Source organism: Oryzias latipes, chromosome 8 (genome assembly GCF_002234675.1).
Source record: "Oryzias latipes chromosome 8, ASM223467v1".
In the NCBI taxonomy this organism is placed as follows: domain Eukaryota; kingdom Metazoa; phylum Chordata; class Actinopteri; order Beloniformes; family Adrianichthyidae; genus Oryzias; species Oryzias latipes.
Genome location: NC_019866.2, coordinates 25,113,457 through 25,131,411, shown reverse-complemented (window position 1 = coordinate 25,131,411; position 17,955 = coordinate 25,113,457). Strand labels below are relative to the sequence as shown.

The 17,955-nt window shown below is 48.3% G+C and overlaps 2 protein-coding genes across 3 annotated transcripts; one reads left to right on the top strand and one right to left on the bottom strand.

Annotated features, from left to right (window-relative positions):
- Positions 1-83: 83 nt before the first annotated feature.
- Positions 84-11,516, top strand: LOC101175408 (reticulocalbin-1). Of its 2 annotated transcripts, none has more exons than XM_023957873.1 (8): positions 84-218; positions 349-574; positions 1,325-1,518; positions 1,776-1,948; positions 2,053-2,113; positions 2,687-2,778; positions 2,851-2,958; positions 11,127-11,516. In XM_023957873.1, the coding sequence occupies exons 2-8, from the start codon at positions 354-356 to the stop codon at positions 11,232-11,234; spliced, it is 957 nt and encodes a 318-aa protein (XP_023813641.1). In that variant the 5' UTR covers positions 84-218; positions 349-353; the 3' UTR covers positions 11,235-11,516. The 2 variants fall into 2 exon arrangements, with proteins under 2 accessions (XP_023813641.1, XP_023813642.1); XM_023957874.1 differs by lacking the exon at positions 11,127-11,516 and adding an exon at positions 3,679-4,343.
- Positions 11,444-16,332, bottom strand: nosip (nitric oxide synthase interacting protein). Its single transcript, XM_023957875.1, has 9 exons — positions 16,000-16,332; positions 14,949-15,054; positions 14,493-14,574; positions 13,269-13,404; positions 13,073-13,197; positions 12,610-12,726; positions 12,156-12,226; positions 11,974-12,082; positions 11,444-11,777 (listed from the first exon to the last, which is right to left on the bottom strand). The coding sequence occupies exons 1-9, from the start codon at positions 16,067-16,069 to the stop codon at positions 11,706-11,708; spliced, it is 888 nt and encodes a 295-aa protein (XP_023813643.1). The 5' UTR covers positions 16,070-16,332; the 3' UTR covers positions 11,444-11,705.
- Between the last annotated feature and the right edge of the window lie 1,623 nt (positions 16,333-17,955).

Here is a 17,955-nt window from a genome sequence, read left to right as displayed (position 1 = left end):
AATTTACCTCCGTCTCACACTTTCTATTGGCCAAAAACTTTGGTTAACCGCCAATGATTGGCTGGGTGTGAAACAAGCCCCGCCCCCTTTTGGAAACACTATAAACAAGAAGGGTGCCAACGCGGACCGACGCGCCTTGAACTCATCACGGCGGGAGGTGCGGAGGAGCGCAGAAGGAGCAGTGCAGAGTCGACTGACTGGGAGCGGACTTCACACGCGTGAGTGGGGGGAGTGGGGGGGGCAGGTTAGAGGAGCGTCACGGTGCTGCTGTAATTCTCTGTCCGCGCGCCCTTTTGACCCGATCATCCTCTCCTCCGCCGGTGCGCGCGCGCGCGGCGGAACCCACAGGAACCATGATGATGCTGCTGGGTCCCCTGGCCTTCCTCTGCATCCTGGCCGCCACGGCCGTGTCTGTCCCGCCTCAGGAGAAGCGGGTCCATCACCAGCCTGACCTGAGCAGCCACGTGCACGACGACGCGCACGGCTACCAGTACGACCACGAGGCCTTCCTGGGCAAGGAGGAGGCCAAGACCTTTGACCAGCTGACCCCCGAGGAGAGCAAGGCCAGACTAGCGTAGGTTGTCCTGATGGAGGAGGCTGAACTCCTGATGACGTCATGAGTTCAGACAAACTTTAACACTTTTATCTGGTCACCACTTCAAACAGTACGTCATCCTGATGTGACATCCAGAAGGTCTTGGGATATTAGCAGTGATGCTGAGTGTCTGTCAGTAGTTCTCTGACTTCCAGATTGAATCACATCTAAAAACGCAATTGTCCAAAATGATAAACAAATATTTACTGTCCAAGAGCGTAAAAAGCTAACGATGACAGCAGAGCACAAAACTTTACCCTTAAACCTGATCTGAAGCCAACTGCAACCCAAAGCATTGTGTGCCGCTTGTTTCCGTGGTAACAAAGCAGGTCCAAGCGTCACGGTGTGAGATACAGTCAGAGTGATGTCACTGTCGGTCCTGCTGGAGAAAACATGGCTCCATTTTTCCAAGAGCCCGCTGACGGCACCTTTTGACATGCTAGAGGTGCCTTCCAATAGATGAGTCTGGTGTTGAAAATCTTTGTCTTAACCATCGACTGTAAATGAGAAGTGGACCGAGTGAGTGAGACATCATCGATAGAAAAAGGTTTTACTCCCGGCTCCAACCAAATGAAGACGATTCAGTTGCCATTTGGCTCTGAGAGCTGGAGGTCAGACGTTTTCAGTGACGTCACACCTGGATTGGTTCTTACAGTCAATGGTTATAAACTAAAAGATGCTGTTTCTGAGTGCATGACGCCCCCCCCCCCCCCCCCCCCCCCCCCCCAGGAAGATCGTGGAGCGCATAGACACCGATAAGGACGGCTTCATCAGCCACGCCGAGCTGCACCACTGGATCAAACACCGGCAGAGGAGGTACATCGAAGACAACGTGAACAAACACTGGAAGGACTACGACAAGAACCGGGACGACCAGATCGCCTGGGAGGAGTACAAGAACACCACCTACGGCTACTACCTGGGTACAGACAACGCCCCGCCCTTCCCCACCCTTCCCCCACCCCTGCAGTGGTTCTTGTGTAACAGCTTTGCATTGTTGCCTGCATGGATCTGTAATAAGACCATGGACAACGGGGTTCTTGATCATCTACTCTTATTTAATGGCAATACCTCCTTGTTCCTGAGGGGGCGCTGTAGCTTTAGCTAGGAACCCGTTTCTGCCTTCAGGAGAAGTTCCTGAAGATCGGACCACAAGGCCTCATGCCTGCTTTCTTTGCAGGAGAGGACTTTGATGACGTAGAAGACAAGGCCACGTATAAATCCATGCTCGCCCGAGACGAACGGCGTTTCAGGGCGGCCGACCGAGACGCCGACGGCATCGCCACGCGGAGCGAGTTCACGGCCTTCCTTCATCCAGAGGAGTTTGACCACATGAAAGACGTGGTCGTCCAGGTAGGCCGCCTCTGCAGATGTGCCTCCAACATCTGGCTGAGCGGAGGGCATTTTCAGAGAACATTCTTAAAAAACGGAGGTTTTGTTTTCAATCCTTCATTCAGGAAACGCTTGAAGACATCGACAAGAACAAAGATGGAAAGATCGACATCAATGAATACATCGGTAAGTCAGAGCTGCAGGTTTTTAACTCCTGGAAGGAGACGTCACCTCCTTAAGCTTCACGTGGATTTGTAAATGATCGTCTCTTTCAGCTCAGGGAAGTAGATGCATCCTCACCTTCAGCACAGAACATCATACATGTCATGTTCTCAGAAATGCAGAAGAAAAAGTCAGGAGTTGAGTTTTGTGAAGGGCCCAAATGCAGGAGAACAACACAAAACCAGAGCAGAAGCCCCTTTTTGTAAGGAGGAGGCTGGATGGAACAAAAACAGGCTGGGGGGGTCCCAACACGTCCACTCGATTGTTGACTAACTAAACTAGAACTAAACTGTCAATCAAAGCATGAAGACATCACCACAAAGGAACAAAACGGGAAATCCAACCAGCAGCTTCATCAGGTCTTCAGAAACAGCTGTTTAGCTCATCAGCAGCCAGATGGGGGGGGGGGGTTAGGAGTCCTGGAGGGCTGGAAAACAGGCAGGGAACGTTGGTCCCCGGCACCAAGACCTTCCTGAAACCTCGATCTCGTTGCCGTTGGCTGCGTCTCCTGACTGCACCGTCCTGCTCTTTCTGCAGGGGACATGTTCACACCAGAGGACGGAGAGACGGAACCTGACTGGGTCCATACAGAGAAGAAGCATTTCTCCGAGTTCAGGGACTCCAACAAGGTACAGGATGGTCCCACCAGAGGATGGGGAGGGCGAGGAATGCTCTGATGCTGTTCCATCTTCCTTTTCCAGGACGGTTATCTGGACGCCGGTGAAGTGGCCCACTGGATTCTCCCAGGAGAGGTGGACCATGCTGACAACGAGGCCAAACACCTGATCCACGAGACGGACACCGACAAGGTAAGGCTGACGCCGTCTGAGCCTCAGGGCTCGCCGTACGCCACAAACCCATAAGGCCTCTTGTTAAATCCTGAGACGTGTGGTCAACCACAGCTTTAGGGAGACTTGCTGTCCCGCTTTAGTCAGAGGAGGGAAAACATGCATATCTTTTTAGTATCGTCTCCATTCAAACATAAAAATATCCTAAACTTCAGGAACAGATGTTTTTTAAAGTGTTGGTTTTGGACTCCACCTGCTGATCATGCCATCACGGACCAAAGCTGAGTTCCTGATTGGTTGCGTCTGTAGCAAATCGCACCACGAAACGTGCTGCTGCTAGACCGCCACGCCTGACGCTCATAACCCCCCCAGGACCCCTGATGGCATCTGTACGTTGATCGAACTGTGACGCTGGAATCCCGTTGGGTGTGAACGCAGCTTTAGAAGCCCTCTAACCCTCATCACAACCTCTTTTCTGCAGGGGGGGGCTGTTATTCTACCCTCTGATGGGCAGTAGACTTGGAGTTTTTTCTATTCTTTCTACTTCCTGGGCACAGAAATGTAATTGAAATGAACATTTTGGTCCCTCAGACCTTTGAGCTCAGCTGCTCATTCTTTGGTTAATTGTGGGTTAATTACTAACGATATTCTGACGGTTTTGCTGGAACTGACCTGCTCTTCATTTTTCTTCCTTCTGTCTGTCAATCATGACCCGATAAACCCCCTCTGGATGGAAATCAGGACGGGAAGGTCACCAAGAAGGAGATTCTGGCCAACTGGAACATGTTTGTGGGCAGTCAGGCCACAAACTATGGAGAAGATCTGACCAAAAAGCACGACGAGCTTTGACGAGCCGACAGAATTCAAGACCAATGTCTTTGGATCTGCGCTCCACCGACGGTTTTCAGGGGGGGGGCTGTTTAACCACACAGAATAGTTTTGGACCAGGAGCTGAGGGCTGCACTAGAACACCCAAACTCTGCAGGTGACAGTGATGATGCTGACGTTTGTTGACGCGCGGTTTGGTCCAGGAGCTCCAGCTCTTGGTTCTGACCGTGCACGGCCGTATTCGTGCACGGCCCGTCAGGGACGATCCAGCTGAGGACATTTCAGGAGAAACGCCGCGTAGCAGGAAGGCTTTGTGAAGTTCAGTAAAAGCCGAAGCTCCTCTGCCCTCCGGCATGTGACCGTTTGCAGACGCTCAGTGTTCGTCCGCTCACCTCCAACGACGCTGTGAGGACGGCGCCGCCTCCCTGTCGTCACACGCCAACACTCCATTTTTCAAGCTGCACTGAACTCTTCATTTGGTCCAAATCTTCCCGTTCTCCGTGTTTGCTGTCCACCCTGAGCTAGAGGAGCTCTGTTACACGTTCAAACATTAAAGGTTGGGTTTTTCTACAGATCTATCAATGTCTTTCTGTATTGATTCTTTTTTCCTGCTTAGACATGATCCTCCTCATGAACTATAGACCCCCCCCACACAGACACGTCTGTCTGGAGTGTCAGTAAACAGCAGGAACTCGTTAACGTCTGCTAACATCCAGAGGGCAAAGGAGAGATGCTGCCGAAACTGCTGAGAACTTGATACCCCAATGTTTGGATTTGAACCCGGATCCTGGTGGTTTGAAGGTTTGTTTTCTACCAAAGAAACCTTCAACTGTCAGGGTTTGACGGCCCTGAAGGCCTTCTGGGTTTTTCTCTTTCTCTATCTCTGGCCGTGCTGGTCAGTGTCGGCTGAACGCACCTGATGCACCTGATGCAGGTATTCAGCAATTGGCAGCAAATGCACACCTAAAAACGAGCAGGATAATTGTCCTCCAGGTTCCTCCTGCTGTTCGATGAGTCACCATGGCAACCAAAAGCCTCATCAGGAACACGCCGCCAAGACTGACGTGGGGAAAAGGCAAATGTGGCTGCAGAACCCATGCAGACGCCACAGTCCTGCTGGGTTCTGGACCCGTGTGAGAGGATCTAACAGTTAGTCCACACACCAGGGAGGGGGTTCTAAAGCAGCATTAGGAGTTTAGGACCAGTCCTGCATTTACATGGTTCCCTGTTTAAAAAACAGGAGTCGGTTCTCCTGGTTCTGGTCCGAACTGGCTGCAGTTTTTGAAGGTAAGAATCCTGTCCGCTAAGTCTGGACATGAGATGGGATCTAGCTGGATCGGCCTCTTTGATTTCATTTGGGTCTTTATATCTGGACAGATCAATCCAGGATTTTTCCAGTTCAGTCCATGAGTTGAGAAAATGACTTGGCTAAGACATGAAACTCCTTCAACTTCTAAAAAAAACAGTTCCAGATGAGCCTTTTCAATACTTTTTCTGCTTTTAGTTTGAATGTGAGGCTGTAATTCTGTTCCGAGTCTCTACTGACACCAAGACGTCAGACAGAACCGCTGGTCTCTTCAGGAAACTTCAGTCTAAACCAAACTCCTGTGCTCTCCTCGTCTCTTAGCTACTCCCTTTAGGAGGCATTCCAGCGAATCATCTAAGCCTCTCCTCTGCATCCTCCTCACTCCCTCTGACCACCTTCATGTCCTCCTCCTCTACATCCATGACCTCCTCTTTGGTCTTCCTCCTGACCTCTTTGCCATTCTCGGCTTCCTTTTTTTCCGTTCAACTTTTTTTTTAACCAGATGAAAACCCGTTCACATCAATATCTCTTTTTCTAGATTAGATTAGATTTGCTTTATTGTCATTGTCCGTTGTACAATGAAATTGAAGCATCACCATTTCTGTGCAAGAATAACGATAAATATAATATTAATCTGTAGCGCCTCCCAGAGGGCAGCAGGGTGAACAGGTCTGAGCCGGGGTGTAACTGTTCTTAATGTTCTGAGCCCCAGTGATGCAGCACGCGGAGTAGATGTCCGTCAGGGTGGGGAGAAGGCATCCAATGATCTCCTGAGCCATCTCTACGACTCTCTGCAGTCTCTCCTTATCCGCGGCCGTGCAGCTGCAGAACCAAACTGTTCTGCAGTACGTGAGCAGATCTGGATGGATGATGGTAGAAGGTCAGCAGCAGGTTGGTGCTGATGATGTTCTTCCTGAGGAAGTGCAGACGCTGCTGAGCCTTCTTGATGATGGCGGTGGTGTTGGCTGTCCAGGATAGGTCAGCAGAGATGGTGATGCTGAGGAGCCTGAAGGTGTGGACCCTCGGTGGACCCTCTCTACATGCTCCACATTGATAAGGAGGGGGGCTGGGTCTGCGCCATGCTTCCTGAAGTCGACAATGATCTCCCTGGTTTTGCTGGTGTTCAGGGTGAGGTTGTTCTCTGAGGACCAGGTTGTCAGCTTCAGGACCTCCTCTCTGTAGGCAGACTCCTCCCCCCTGGGGATGAGTCCAACCACCGTGGTGTCGTCTGCAAACTTGATGATGCAGTTGTTGTTGTGGGCTGGACTGCAGTCATGAATGTACATGAAAGTACAGCAGGGGGCTTAGCACACAGCCCTGTGGGGCGCCGATGCTCAGTGTGCGGGTGGAGGAGAGGTGGGGGCCAAGTCTCACAGTCTGTGATCGGTTTGTGAGGAAGTTGTTAATCCATTTGCATGTGAGGGCGATCTGGCCAAAAGGTCAGTGGCAGGCGTTATTAAAGAAAAGTCACTAAAAAGTGAAACTGAAAAAGAAAAGAAAAACACACTAAATACTTGATTTTAGGTGAAGAATAGTTCAGAACCAGGAGAGCTACAACTAGAAACAAATACTGTTTTTTTAAAGGAAAAGTATGAAGAGGAACACAGTTTCCTCTGATTTTGTGGTGTTCCAGCCAGGAGATGCACATTAACTAAAGGCTTGTTTTCCAAAACTGGTCCTGACACAAAGAACAAGCATGACAAAAGGTAGGATGACCTCTTGACCTTTGATGAAGGGAGCGTAAATGAGTCGGAGCAAGGCTGGGAAGACCTTTGTGGATGAGTGAGAACATGGACAGTTCACAGTGATGAGTGAGACGGGAGCCTGAAGGCCGGGGACCTCTGGTCCTAAGCTTGAATGATCCTCAGGTGAACGGAGAGTAGATTGATCTCTATCTAGAAAGATCCCTTTAGATCTGTGATCCACTCCAGTTCTTTCCTTTCTATGCTTTTCTACGGTGGCCCAGAAGGGTCACAACACAACACATTAACTTTATACACAACACACTAACTTTACACACAACACATTAACTTTACACACAACACACTAACTTTACACACAACACACTAAATTTACACACAACAGATTAACTTTACACACAACACATTAACTTTACACACAACACAATAACTCACAACACAACACAATAACTCACAACACAACACAATAACTCACAACACAACACATTAACTCACGACGGAAGTAAAGCAGCAATTGAAGTGCTTTTATTCTGAAATTTCTACTGGGCTGAGCAGCTAACTACCTAACAGAAAGTAATGTCACAGTGAGCTGTGGAGGGAGCTGCACGCGCGCTCCTCTCCTCTCCTTTTTTCCGCTCCGTCCTCTCACACAGGCACGTGCAGTCCCCAACACACACGCACACACAGGACGGAGCAGAAAAAAGGAGAGGAGAGGAGCGCGCGTGCAGCGACAGAGGGGGGTGTCAGAGCGGAGGGAGGAGTGTGTGTTCATCTTGTGTGTGTTTAGAGGAAGGAGAACCGTAGTAAAGACAAAGTTTCTGGCAACACTGCTGCTAGCTTCTCTTGTAGCAATAACATGCTCCCTCCACAGCTCACTGTGACATTACTTTCTGTTAGGTAGTTAGCTGCTCAGCCCAGTAGAAATTTCAGAATAAAAGCACTTCAATTGCTGCTTTACTTCCGTTGTGAGTTAATGTGTTGTGAGGTAAGTTAATGTTTTGTGTTGTGACCCTTCTGGGCCATGAGTTAATGTGTTGTGAGTTAATGTGTTGTGTTGTGAGTTATTGTGTTGTGTTGTGAGTTATTGTGTTGTGTTGTGAGTTAATGTGTTGTGTTGTGAGTTAATGTGTTGTGTTGTGAGCTATTGTGTTGTGTTGTGAGTTAATGTGTTGTGTGTTAAGTTAATGCGTTGTGTGTTAAGTTAATGTGTTGTGTGTAAAGTTAATGTGTTGTGTGTAAAGTTAGTGTGTTGTGTGTAAAGTTAGTGTGTTGTGTGTAAAGTTAGTGTGTTGTGTGTAAAGTTAGTGTGTTGTGTATAAAGTTAATGTGTTGTGTGTAAAGTTAGTGTGTTGTGTGTAAAGTTAATGTGTTGTGTGTAAAGTTAGTGTGTTGTGTATAAAGTTAATGTGTTGTGTTGTGACCCTTCTGGGCCACCGTACTTTTCAGTTCCATACAGAGACACTCAAAAGGGTCAAACCCCAGACGTTAAACCAGCAGCTAAACCGGAACCCAAAACCCATCTGTTCTGTCAGACCTGAAAACATTTTCTAATGAGATGAGAACCAGATCAGCCATCTTGTCCTAAGAGCCGAGGGAGTAATGACCCTCTACACGCGCAGTCACAGCGACCTGGTTACAGAGAGATAACTACTGTGGTCATGGGGCCCAAACCCGAGCCACTGATCATTTGATAGTCTGCGTGAAACTGTTCCAGTGTTTAGCTGTTACTGCAGTCAGCTTAGCATTTCTCCGTTGGTCCTGGTTTGCGGTGACAGCAAACATGTGTCATCATCCTTCAAACCTGAACTCAGCACACATCAGTGTGAGGACAACGTATCAGGAGTACAGTCTGCTTGCAGAGCACTTTGACCCTGTCACAGGAACAGGCAGACTGCTGGATCCAAATGCAGCAGGTGATAAATCAGGCAGGGTCAGGCAGGCAGGGGTCAATAACTGGCATATGAGCATCAGAGGAGAGACGGGGTCAGGATCCAGGCGACGTGCCGGGGCAGGCGGCAGGCAAACAGAGTCAGAAACAGAAGATCAGGTCCAGATACAACTCTCAGAAATATAGGGGGTGTGCCACAAACAGTACTTGGCACTGAGTGAGGCTCAGTACAGTTTTTCAGTAGACTGTAATTAATTGGGTGAATGGGAGTCCGATGTGCGGAATCCAGGAAGTGCACGCTGGGGTTGCTGGGAGATGAAGTGCATTCAGTGCTCTGGAGATGGTTCCCCCTGGTGACCAGAGGGGAAGACAGCGTTCTGACGTCTCTGAGGTGAAGGTGGAGGACAGTGATAGAGTTCAGGCGCTGTCCTGTCTAAGGAGGTGACCTTGGTCAGAGAACAACACGTGGAGATGTGTTCATTATCAAGTCTTGTCTTATCCTGGTGTGTTTTTTTCTCTTGTATTGTGTCCTTGGAACATGGAGCAGATGATTGACAGAAGTTAAAGAGGTTAGAGACAGAAACATATCAAGCAAAAATACATTTGCTCTGCTGAACCCGTCTTCCCTCTGCTGGCTGGTGGTAGAAGGCCGCTGCTGAAGTTCTACTCTCCTCCAGAACGTCCAGCTCCTGTTTGGGAATGTCCTTGATTCTGGGATGTCCTATGACTTGTCTTCATGCAGGTGCTCAGCCAAAATGTTAAGAAATTCTTTTCTCTCAGCTGTAAGCCTCAGCTCAGCGGCCTGGTGGAAAACACGTCTGCCCTAAGACTGGAAGGTTGTGGGTTCAAATCCACAGTATAGTCATACTAAAGACTGAAAAGGAGATCCAATCGCTCCCTGCTTGACACTCAGCATTAAGGAGTTGGAGGTTAAACCAGTCACCTGTACAGGGAGAAAAGCTTCTTATTCTAAGGTGAGAAGTCACCCACTACACCACCGTGTCCATGTGTTGGATGCTGCAAGTTTGTGGACTAAGGGATTTATATACCTACAACACAACCAGATCAGTCTATCTGTGGCAAGTTGTTAATCAAATAATTATAAAATTGTTTCAAAGTAAAATAATGCCGTTGCAATCAATATTGGAAAATATCATTTAGATTGATGTTCTGTAGGTTTATTTGACTCTAAGGTCAAACCGACCAATCACAGCAGACAACACACATGTGATGTCATGAACACGGATCAGTCCATCATTCCAGTCCAATGTGTGGACAGACTTTGAATAAAGTCATGTGACCATCCAGTGTCTAGAATGTTCTAAGAATGTTCCCTTTGGATTCTTTGGATGTGGAAAAACAACAGTGGTGAACTTTAGGAAACTACCATGTGAATGGATTTGACATTCATTCTAGTTTACTTGTTGGTTTGGACACAGATTTCATTAACTTGATGATCTGGAAGAAATCCAAGAATCTGGAAAACTGTTCAGGAGCAGGAATTTCTGTCTGGAAGTTTGGATGAAGAGGATCTGGATCCACTTTAGGACAGAGGATCTGGATCCACTTTAGGTTCAGAGGATCTGGATCCACTTTAGGCTCAGAGGATCTGGATCCACTTTAGGGCAGAGGATCTGGATCCACTTTAGGTTCAGAGGATCCACTTTAGGTTCAGAGGATCTGGATCCACTTTAGGTTCAGAGGATCTGGATCCACTTTAGGTTCAGAGGATCTGGATCCACTTTAGGTTCAGAGGATCTGGATCCACTTTAGGTTCAGAGGATCTGGATCCACTTTAGGTTCAGAGGATCTGGATCCACTTTAGGTCAGAGGATCTGGATCCACTTTAGGTTCAGAGATCCAGATCATCATAATGAACCGATATCAACTATGAATCAAATTGTTATTAATATCAATCGTAACACCTCTACTTTGTACCACTGAGGAAATGTATCATTTTTGCCCAACCTGTAAATTGATCTCTACATGTCATTTGGACGAGAACTGATGAATAATAATCTGTTTTAATTCAACAAGCACAAACAAAAAAGTGTGAACATGCTGTTAAAGAGGCCCCTGAACCGAACCAGCCCTCCGTCCATAACCCTTGTGCTATCCTAGGCACTTTAACGTTGGGAGTTGGGTCATCTAGACCCACTAGACAGTGCTCTGAACCTTTTTTCTTCAATGATTTGTGATCTTCACTGGTGTCCATGGATTACATGAAATCTTTCCACCTTTATCCACCTTTGTCATGGGGGGGAGAACAAGGTGGAAAGATTTCATGTAATCCATGGACACCAGTGAAGATCACAAATCATTGAAGAAAAAAGGTTCAGAGCACTGTCTAGTGGGTCTAGATGACCCAACTCCCAATGTTAAAGTACCTAGGATAGAACAAGGGTTACACAGAAACAGCGGTCCCAGAACCGCCTGTGTCTAAAATGGGTTTGTGTTCTGCCATCAGGATGGCCGTCTGCAGCTCTCTGAAGTTCTAGAAAAGGTGGACTACTTCAAGATGAGCACCATCACAGACTATGGAGGGATGAGGGTGAAAGAGCACGAAGAGCTGTGAAGATCTGCTCCAACCTGGAGCCGAGAGGGAGGAGCCATCAAATGGAGCCGTCCTCAGGTGTCAGAACCTTAACATGGTTTTAATAAATAATCCAGAATAGTCTCCTGTTTCTCCTCTTCTGTTGGAGGAAACCCCAGAACTGGAACCAGGATCCTGTTCTCCCCAGGACGGAATATAAATGTGCAGCAAACAAACACCTGCAGTCCAACAATGTTCCTGATGTTTAATGTGTAAACAAAGTGAAACAGAAAACTCTCAGTAAATAGTTTGCATGAAAAACACATTTATCTTTGTTGAACTAAACTGCCTGAACATGTAATCAGACGTGGTTCCCTCGGGTCCAGTCGGGCCGTCTAAAGACGGCGTCCCATTCAGAGGAGGAAGTCCAGATGTAAACTTTCATGGGGGGTTCAGTGTACGGAAGAACCGCTCCTTCAGGCCGCACAAGCCCGGACCGACGTCACATCCGGGTCAGGCCTGCATGACCGGACGGGCCTCCTTGGCCCGGAGGTCCACTCCAGAGCCCGCGAAGCCGGTTCCCCCCTGAAGGAGCAGAACAGAGCTTTACCTCCTGAAGGTTACAGCGAGATGAGCAGCTGATTGGTCAGTTTATGACTTGAATAACTGGCCCCTCAGTCCAGTTCTCTTATACAGTCAATGGAGCTGACCCCCCCCACACACACAGCGCTGAGACCCTCATGCAATTCAAACGTGTGACGGCGGCGGCGTGACGGCTGACCCTCTGCAGCGGGATGATGTCTCTGTCGCTGAGTTTGTCTCCGCTCACCGGGTCCAACATGTCCTTCCGGATCAGCCTCTCCACACACTCCTGGGTCACCACGGCCCCCCTGAAACAGCAGAGCGTCACTCATCATCCCCACAGAGGTCAGAGAGGCCGTTGTCACGGTGACGGGGGCTCACGAGGGTCGCAGCACGGCGCAGGGGACGCTGTTTCCCAAGGCGTCTCTGGTCACGGCGCACACGTACCGGTCCTGAGGAGAGAGCGCACGGATGTCCCGGTTCAAACCGGGAAATGACCTTTGACCTGCAGCAAAATCCACGAAACTCTCTCTTCCTATCAATCAAAATGTTTCAGCTGCTTCTTCTCTGCTGCATTACTTCTCCAGAGGATTTTTGGGGTGATTGATGCTTTCCGAGTTTAACAAGCCGCTCCACAAGCAAACTAGCTTCCTGTTGTCATGGTTACCACTCAGAGATGACCTCAGGTGAAACCAGATCAGAAGATTTTCAATTTTCATTTAGGACAAAACTCCACAGATAAAGCAGAGCTGCAGCAACAGGCTGGGGGCGGTGTGAGGTCACTGAGGTCACACCGCGTCCCAGCCTGACCCGGCTCCGGTTCTGATCAGCTGACCTGGCGGTTGAGCAGCGCCACTCTGTCGAGGCCGGGGTCCAGCGGGGTGAAGCGCACCGGGATGAGCTCGTTCATCTTGATGGGTCGTCCGGACATGGGGCAGAGCACAGCCTTACTCTACGGGAGGGAGGGGGCAGTTACCCGGTGGAGCATTTACAGAGTTCCCAGAATGCAACAGCAGGTCAGCAAGAGCCCCAGCTTTTAAGGTGAGCCAACTTCAACATACAGAAGAGTCATGACCTGATGAGCAAAGGCAAACAGGTCAACCTGACAACAACTTCACCGCTCAGCGGGATGAGCGTGGCGCCCCCTGCAGGCCGCCCCCCTGCAGGCCGCCCCCCTGCAGGCCGCCCCCCTGCAGGCCGCCCCCCTGCAGGCCGCCCCCCTGCAGGCCGCAGCTGTCAGAATCCGTTTCCTCTGCTTTCAGGAACCAGCAGACGGGTCTGGGGGAACAAACCCTCACCGGTTTCTTCAGCTGGGTGGGTTTGGCCTCTGGAGTCAGGGAGGGGATCCAGAAGCTCGGCAGCGTCCGGCTGGATGAGGCGGCAGCCGCGGACGGTTCCTCAGCTTCTCCGTCTTTGCTCTGTCCTGAAGACAAACGGATCAGCAAACGGACATCCTGACGGAAAGCGGCGCCCGCACAGGAGGACGGAACGCACCAGACGTGAAGGGGTTGATGGGCTTGGACACGATGCTGCTCTCGCTGGACTTGAACTTCTCCACCTTCTGGATTTCCTCAGACTGGGACTCCAGCTGGTTGCTGCTCTTCTGGGCCTGTTTCTGCTTCTCGTAGGCCTGAGAGGTTAAGAGGAAGGAGGTCAGACCAGCTGTTCCTCAGTGGAAGGAAAACACGACAACACGAGGGGAACGCTTTAGTTATCTTTGTTTTAACGAGGGAGTATTAGGATAGAACAAAATGAAAGGAATACATTGACGAGAAAAACCGAGGAAGTTCACTAATTTTTCTTGTAATTTCTAGGATTTGGACTACAAATGAAAAAGTCCAACTATGAGGTCAAAGTGGAAGTGAGCCTGCAGACTCTGTTTGATCAGACTGTATGGGGTTTATTGATGAGGCTCCAAATGTTTGGAAGCTCGTTGGTTTGATTGATTGGTCGATGGGCGGGTCTGCAGGATCGAGGCGGTTTCCCTGCAGCCGTCCACTTCAGTCCTTCTCCCTTCAAAGACGGGATCTGTGTTCAGAATGTTCTTCTAAACGGTCGCACGCTAATAAAACTGGGACTTTGAGTCGCCAAAAGGTTGAGAATTTCTTTCTGGCAGAAAAGATTCCCAAAACGCTCCACGTCTTTGATCCCAGCTTCCATAAACAGACGACTTTGATGCTTTTCTTGTTGATTTAGGATTTTTTCCTCATAGATTTACGTGTTTTAAAGTAGTAAACTTACAACTTTAAAATGAAAAAGTGATACATTTAGCTGGTGACTTTTAAAGTCGTAAATATACGACTTTATTCTCTAAATGTAACAGTTGCGACTTTTTTCCTGTAATTTTGCGACGTGAAAATCGTGATTTTACGATGTTTTCTGTCTGTGAACTGGCTCCAACCCTCCGTCGTGTGTTTAGATGCAGGCGGACGAACCAAATAGTAACTGGAACCGCTCTGGATGAAACCGGGAACGCTGGAGTCCTGCGTCCACTTTGGGGCTCTGCTGCACGTTTTCTCTGCTCTAACATCACAAACATGACACGGCTGTCTGATTCCCGCTCTGACCTCACAGAGCGAAGCGCTGGTCTGTGTGAACCTCAGCTCTGAATGGTTGCTTGGGGGGGTCTTTAGGTTATAATGAGACAAATGTGGACACAGCAGCGCAGCGGTCGGCGCCGCCTGCTGGTGACCTTTCTCACTCACATGCAGGACTGACCTTCATCTTTTTGGCCGCTTCGGTCTTCTTGTGTAGAATGTATTCAAGTATCGCCTGTTTTTCATACAAGAACCCATCAGGACTGAAAAGAGCAACACAAGCAGATCAGGAAGATGAAGCACATGAAGGACAGAGAGCATGAAGGATCAAACGTCAGGAAAAATGAGTCTTCATCTGCATTTTCTATAGTAATGATGGGCTTTTCATCCAGACCTTCTTTTTCAAAAAACTGTTTTTCATATATCTGGACTTAACGTCTTCTTCCTTGAAGTCTTTTGAAGCCACTTGGATGAAACATTTCAGGGAAGAAGACGTTGAGTCCAGATGGCTGAACAGAGCATCATCTGCATAAAAGAGAAGCCATGTCCTCCCTGTCCTCCTCCTCATGTATCTGTGTGATGCGCAGGCTGCTGCTGTGAGTGTCTGAGCGCTGGGGGGGGGCAGAGACGGACGTACGTCACCACGGGATCCTTGCAGGGCTGCAGAGACAGGCAGCAGCAGTCAAAGTCCTTGATGGCGTCTTTGCCCAAACGGATGCTCTGTGTTCCATAGCCGGACGCAGCTGAGAAGGTTCAAAAAGAAAAACTGAAAGGAACGCAGATATATTTTTGTTTTTAACATGTTCATCTTTCTGATGATGGAGGAGAAACATCAGCTTAAAACTGCATTTCTTAATATTTCTTTATTCAAAAGTGAATCAGGAGCAGATGAAAAAAGCCATTTGAAATGTTTTTTGTAATTGTGGTGTAGAAAATATTCTTCAATGATTTGTGATCTTCACTGGTGTCCATGGATTACATGAAATCTTTCCACCTTTACCCACCTTTGTCATGGTAGGGAGAACACGTCAATGTAAGGGGGGGGGGTCATCTAAGATAGCACAAGGGGTAGGTGTGACATCAAAGCTAAAACGCAGGCCAAACTCTCCCAGCTCCGCCCCTTTCATATCATCCACTGTCAGACCAACAGATCCATGAACGTCTTTGTTTTCCTGGTCTGAGCTGGAATCTGGATCAGAACTGGACGGACTGATGGTTACGATATTATTGCTTTATGTTGCACCGCTAATGTTAGGTTGGGGGGGGGGGGGGTGTAAGCTTGTGGGAGAGCACACTCACACATGGATGAGGGAAGTGGGGGTGGGTATACTCTGCACCAACAGTTTTGTTTCAACTTTGGTTAAGAAACAGCCCCAGCTTGAGTTACTTTACATCAAATGAATACCTTTGTATTTTTCTTTAACCATAGAGGAGTCATAGAGGTCACAGGGCCACACGTGGCCCCACAGCCTCCTGGTCTTCTGTCACTCTGCCTGCTATACATTTATTGCCCACTCGATGGCGCATTTGAGCAAATGAAGCACAGTGGAGCATCGGTTCGAGACAACAGCTGGTGCTTCATGAGGCTTCACGTCGACATCACTTCAGGAGAGACTCTGTTCCTCAGGAACTTCCTGCTCATTCAGTCCTTCCCTTCCATCCCCAACAACGACCCCCCCGCTGCTCACCTGTGTCCTTCCTCTTCTCGTGGTAGGTGTACACGGCCCCGGCGGTGCAGTTCTTTCCGTGACGAGTCATTCCGTTTCTACCGACTTCACTGTCCGCGTAACTTAGGATGCTAACTGTAGCTGCTAGCGAGCCTGCAGGCACGCGCCTCTAATCAAGAGGATCGATCAGAAAGCAGATGATCTATAGCGGTAAATGGTAGATGCGGACTGGAGTCACAGTCGCGCGTAATCTTTTGCAGACATCCGAACCTCGTTAGGTTTTATTTACGTTGGAGTCCACCGACAACCGGACGCTTCTTCTGCTCTGCTTTGCGGTCAACTACCAGCTCGTGGAAGCTGTGTCGCCACCTCCTGGTTTGGCGTGGAACTGCACCAAGTCACGCCAAAAGAAACCAGTTTGATTTCAGCTCCTCGTCAGTACACCAGGATTACTTTGTTATTGTTGTAGGGGTTGACTGATGTCTTCTTTAAGACATAAATAATAAGTAAAATAACTTTGTTTGAGTTCTGTGAGGCTCTGAATCAATAGAAGTGTAGTTTTGTGTGGAAGCACAGCTGCTGCTCTGTTTTTCTATCTGAACTTCATGATGAGCATCTGCAGTGACCCTTTGGATCAGATATGTTATTGATCATCGTCATGAGGACTTTTCTTTAAAATGGCAAAACGTTTTAGTTTGTTTCTTTATATAAAGAAAGGGTATAAAGGCTAGAATGGAGCCAAACAAAAAGACAGACACTCCAGAACCTCACATTCAAATGTCCTGCACACAAGAGATGCTGTACCTCAGTAACCATGGTGACCAGCTGCAGGTCTGTTTGTTCAGACCTGCAGCTGCATCACATTCAATGGTGATGGTTTCAATGGTTACATTCATTCATGGTGTGTCACTTTCTTCAGCTTACAGTTTCTTATGCTGTCTGTGTTTATTATGGAATTATAAAGGTTTCATTTCCTTCTAAATTAAAAATCTTATATTTTCATTAAATGACGACATATAAATGAAAACCAAAATTTCCCTTTTATGTTTGGTAAACGTTACAACAGGTTTGGTTGTAGCGTTTTTTTGTTTTTTTTGTTGGACCTGAAAACCTCCTTCATGCACAAACATGCAGTTCTGGTGCTGGACCGTCATTATGACACTAAAGTCACAACAAGAATCTGAAACCCAGCATTTCTGTCCTCTGCCTGCAAACCCAGGAAGCCTGATTTCTGACATGTTTTTTTACTTCTAGATTCACCTCTAGTCTAAAGGATGAAATAAAAACCTCCACTTTTTTCTGATGGAGCAGACAGTGGACGGATATAGAAGAGCAGAACAAATGGTTCCCAAAGTGAAAAAGCTTTTCTTTATATACAGTTAAGGTTTGTTATGTGCATTTATTAAAAATGGGCTTTATTTTAAGGTAAAACTGCTCCTGACCTCTTTGCATGCATCCATGGTAGACCCCCGTCTTCACCTCCGCCTCCTCTGCGGCGGTTTCAATGACGAACAGCAGAGGGCGCTGTTGCATTAAGGAAAACCCCCAGTAAAAATGCAGGCATTCAAATCTTCACTGTAGTGATGGTCTGGCAACTGTAGTGATGGTCTGGTCTGGCAACACCGACGCTTCGGCGCACGCGTCGAGCTCATTAAGGCTACGTTCACACTGCAGGCTGAAACGACCCAATTCCGAATTTTTTGCCCCTAAGCGGCCCAATTCCGATCTTTTCATGACAGTCTGAATGACACAGATCCGATCTTTTCAATTGCGACCCAGGCCCCGTGGGTTTGCCGGCCTGATTCCGAATTGCAGCCGTTCTTTTCAATTGCGACCGCCGTCTGACCGGCCAGGCGACTTGATTCCGAACTGTACGTCATCGACACGCAACAAACGTCATCATTTTGCGTTAAAGTAGGCAGGAACGAGAACGTAAACATCAACCATGGTGGACGATGCTGCTGAGATCAGTCAGTA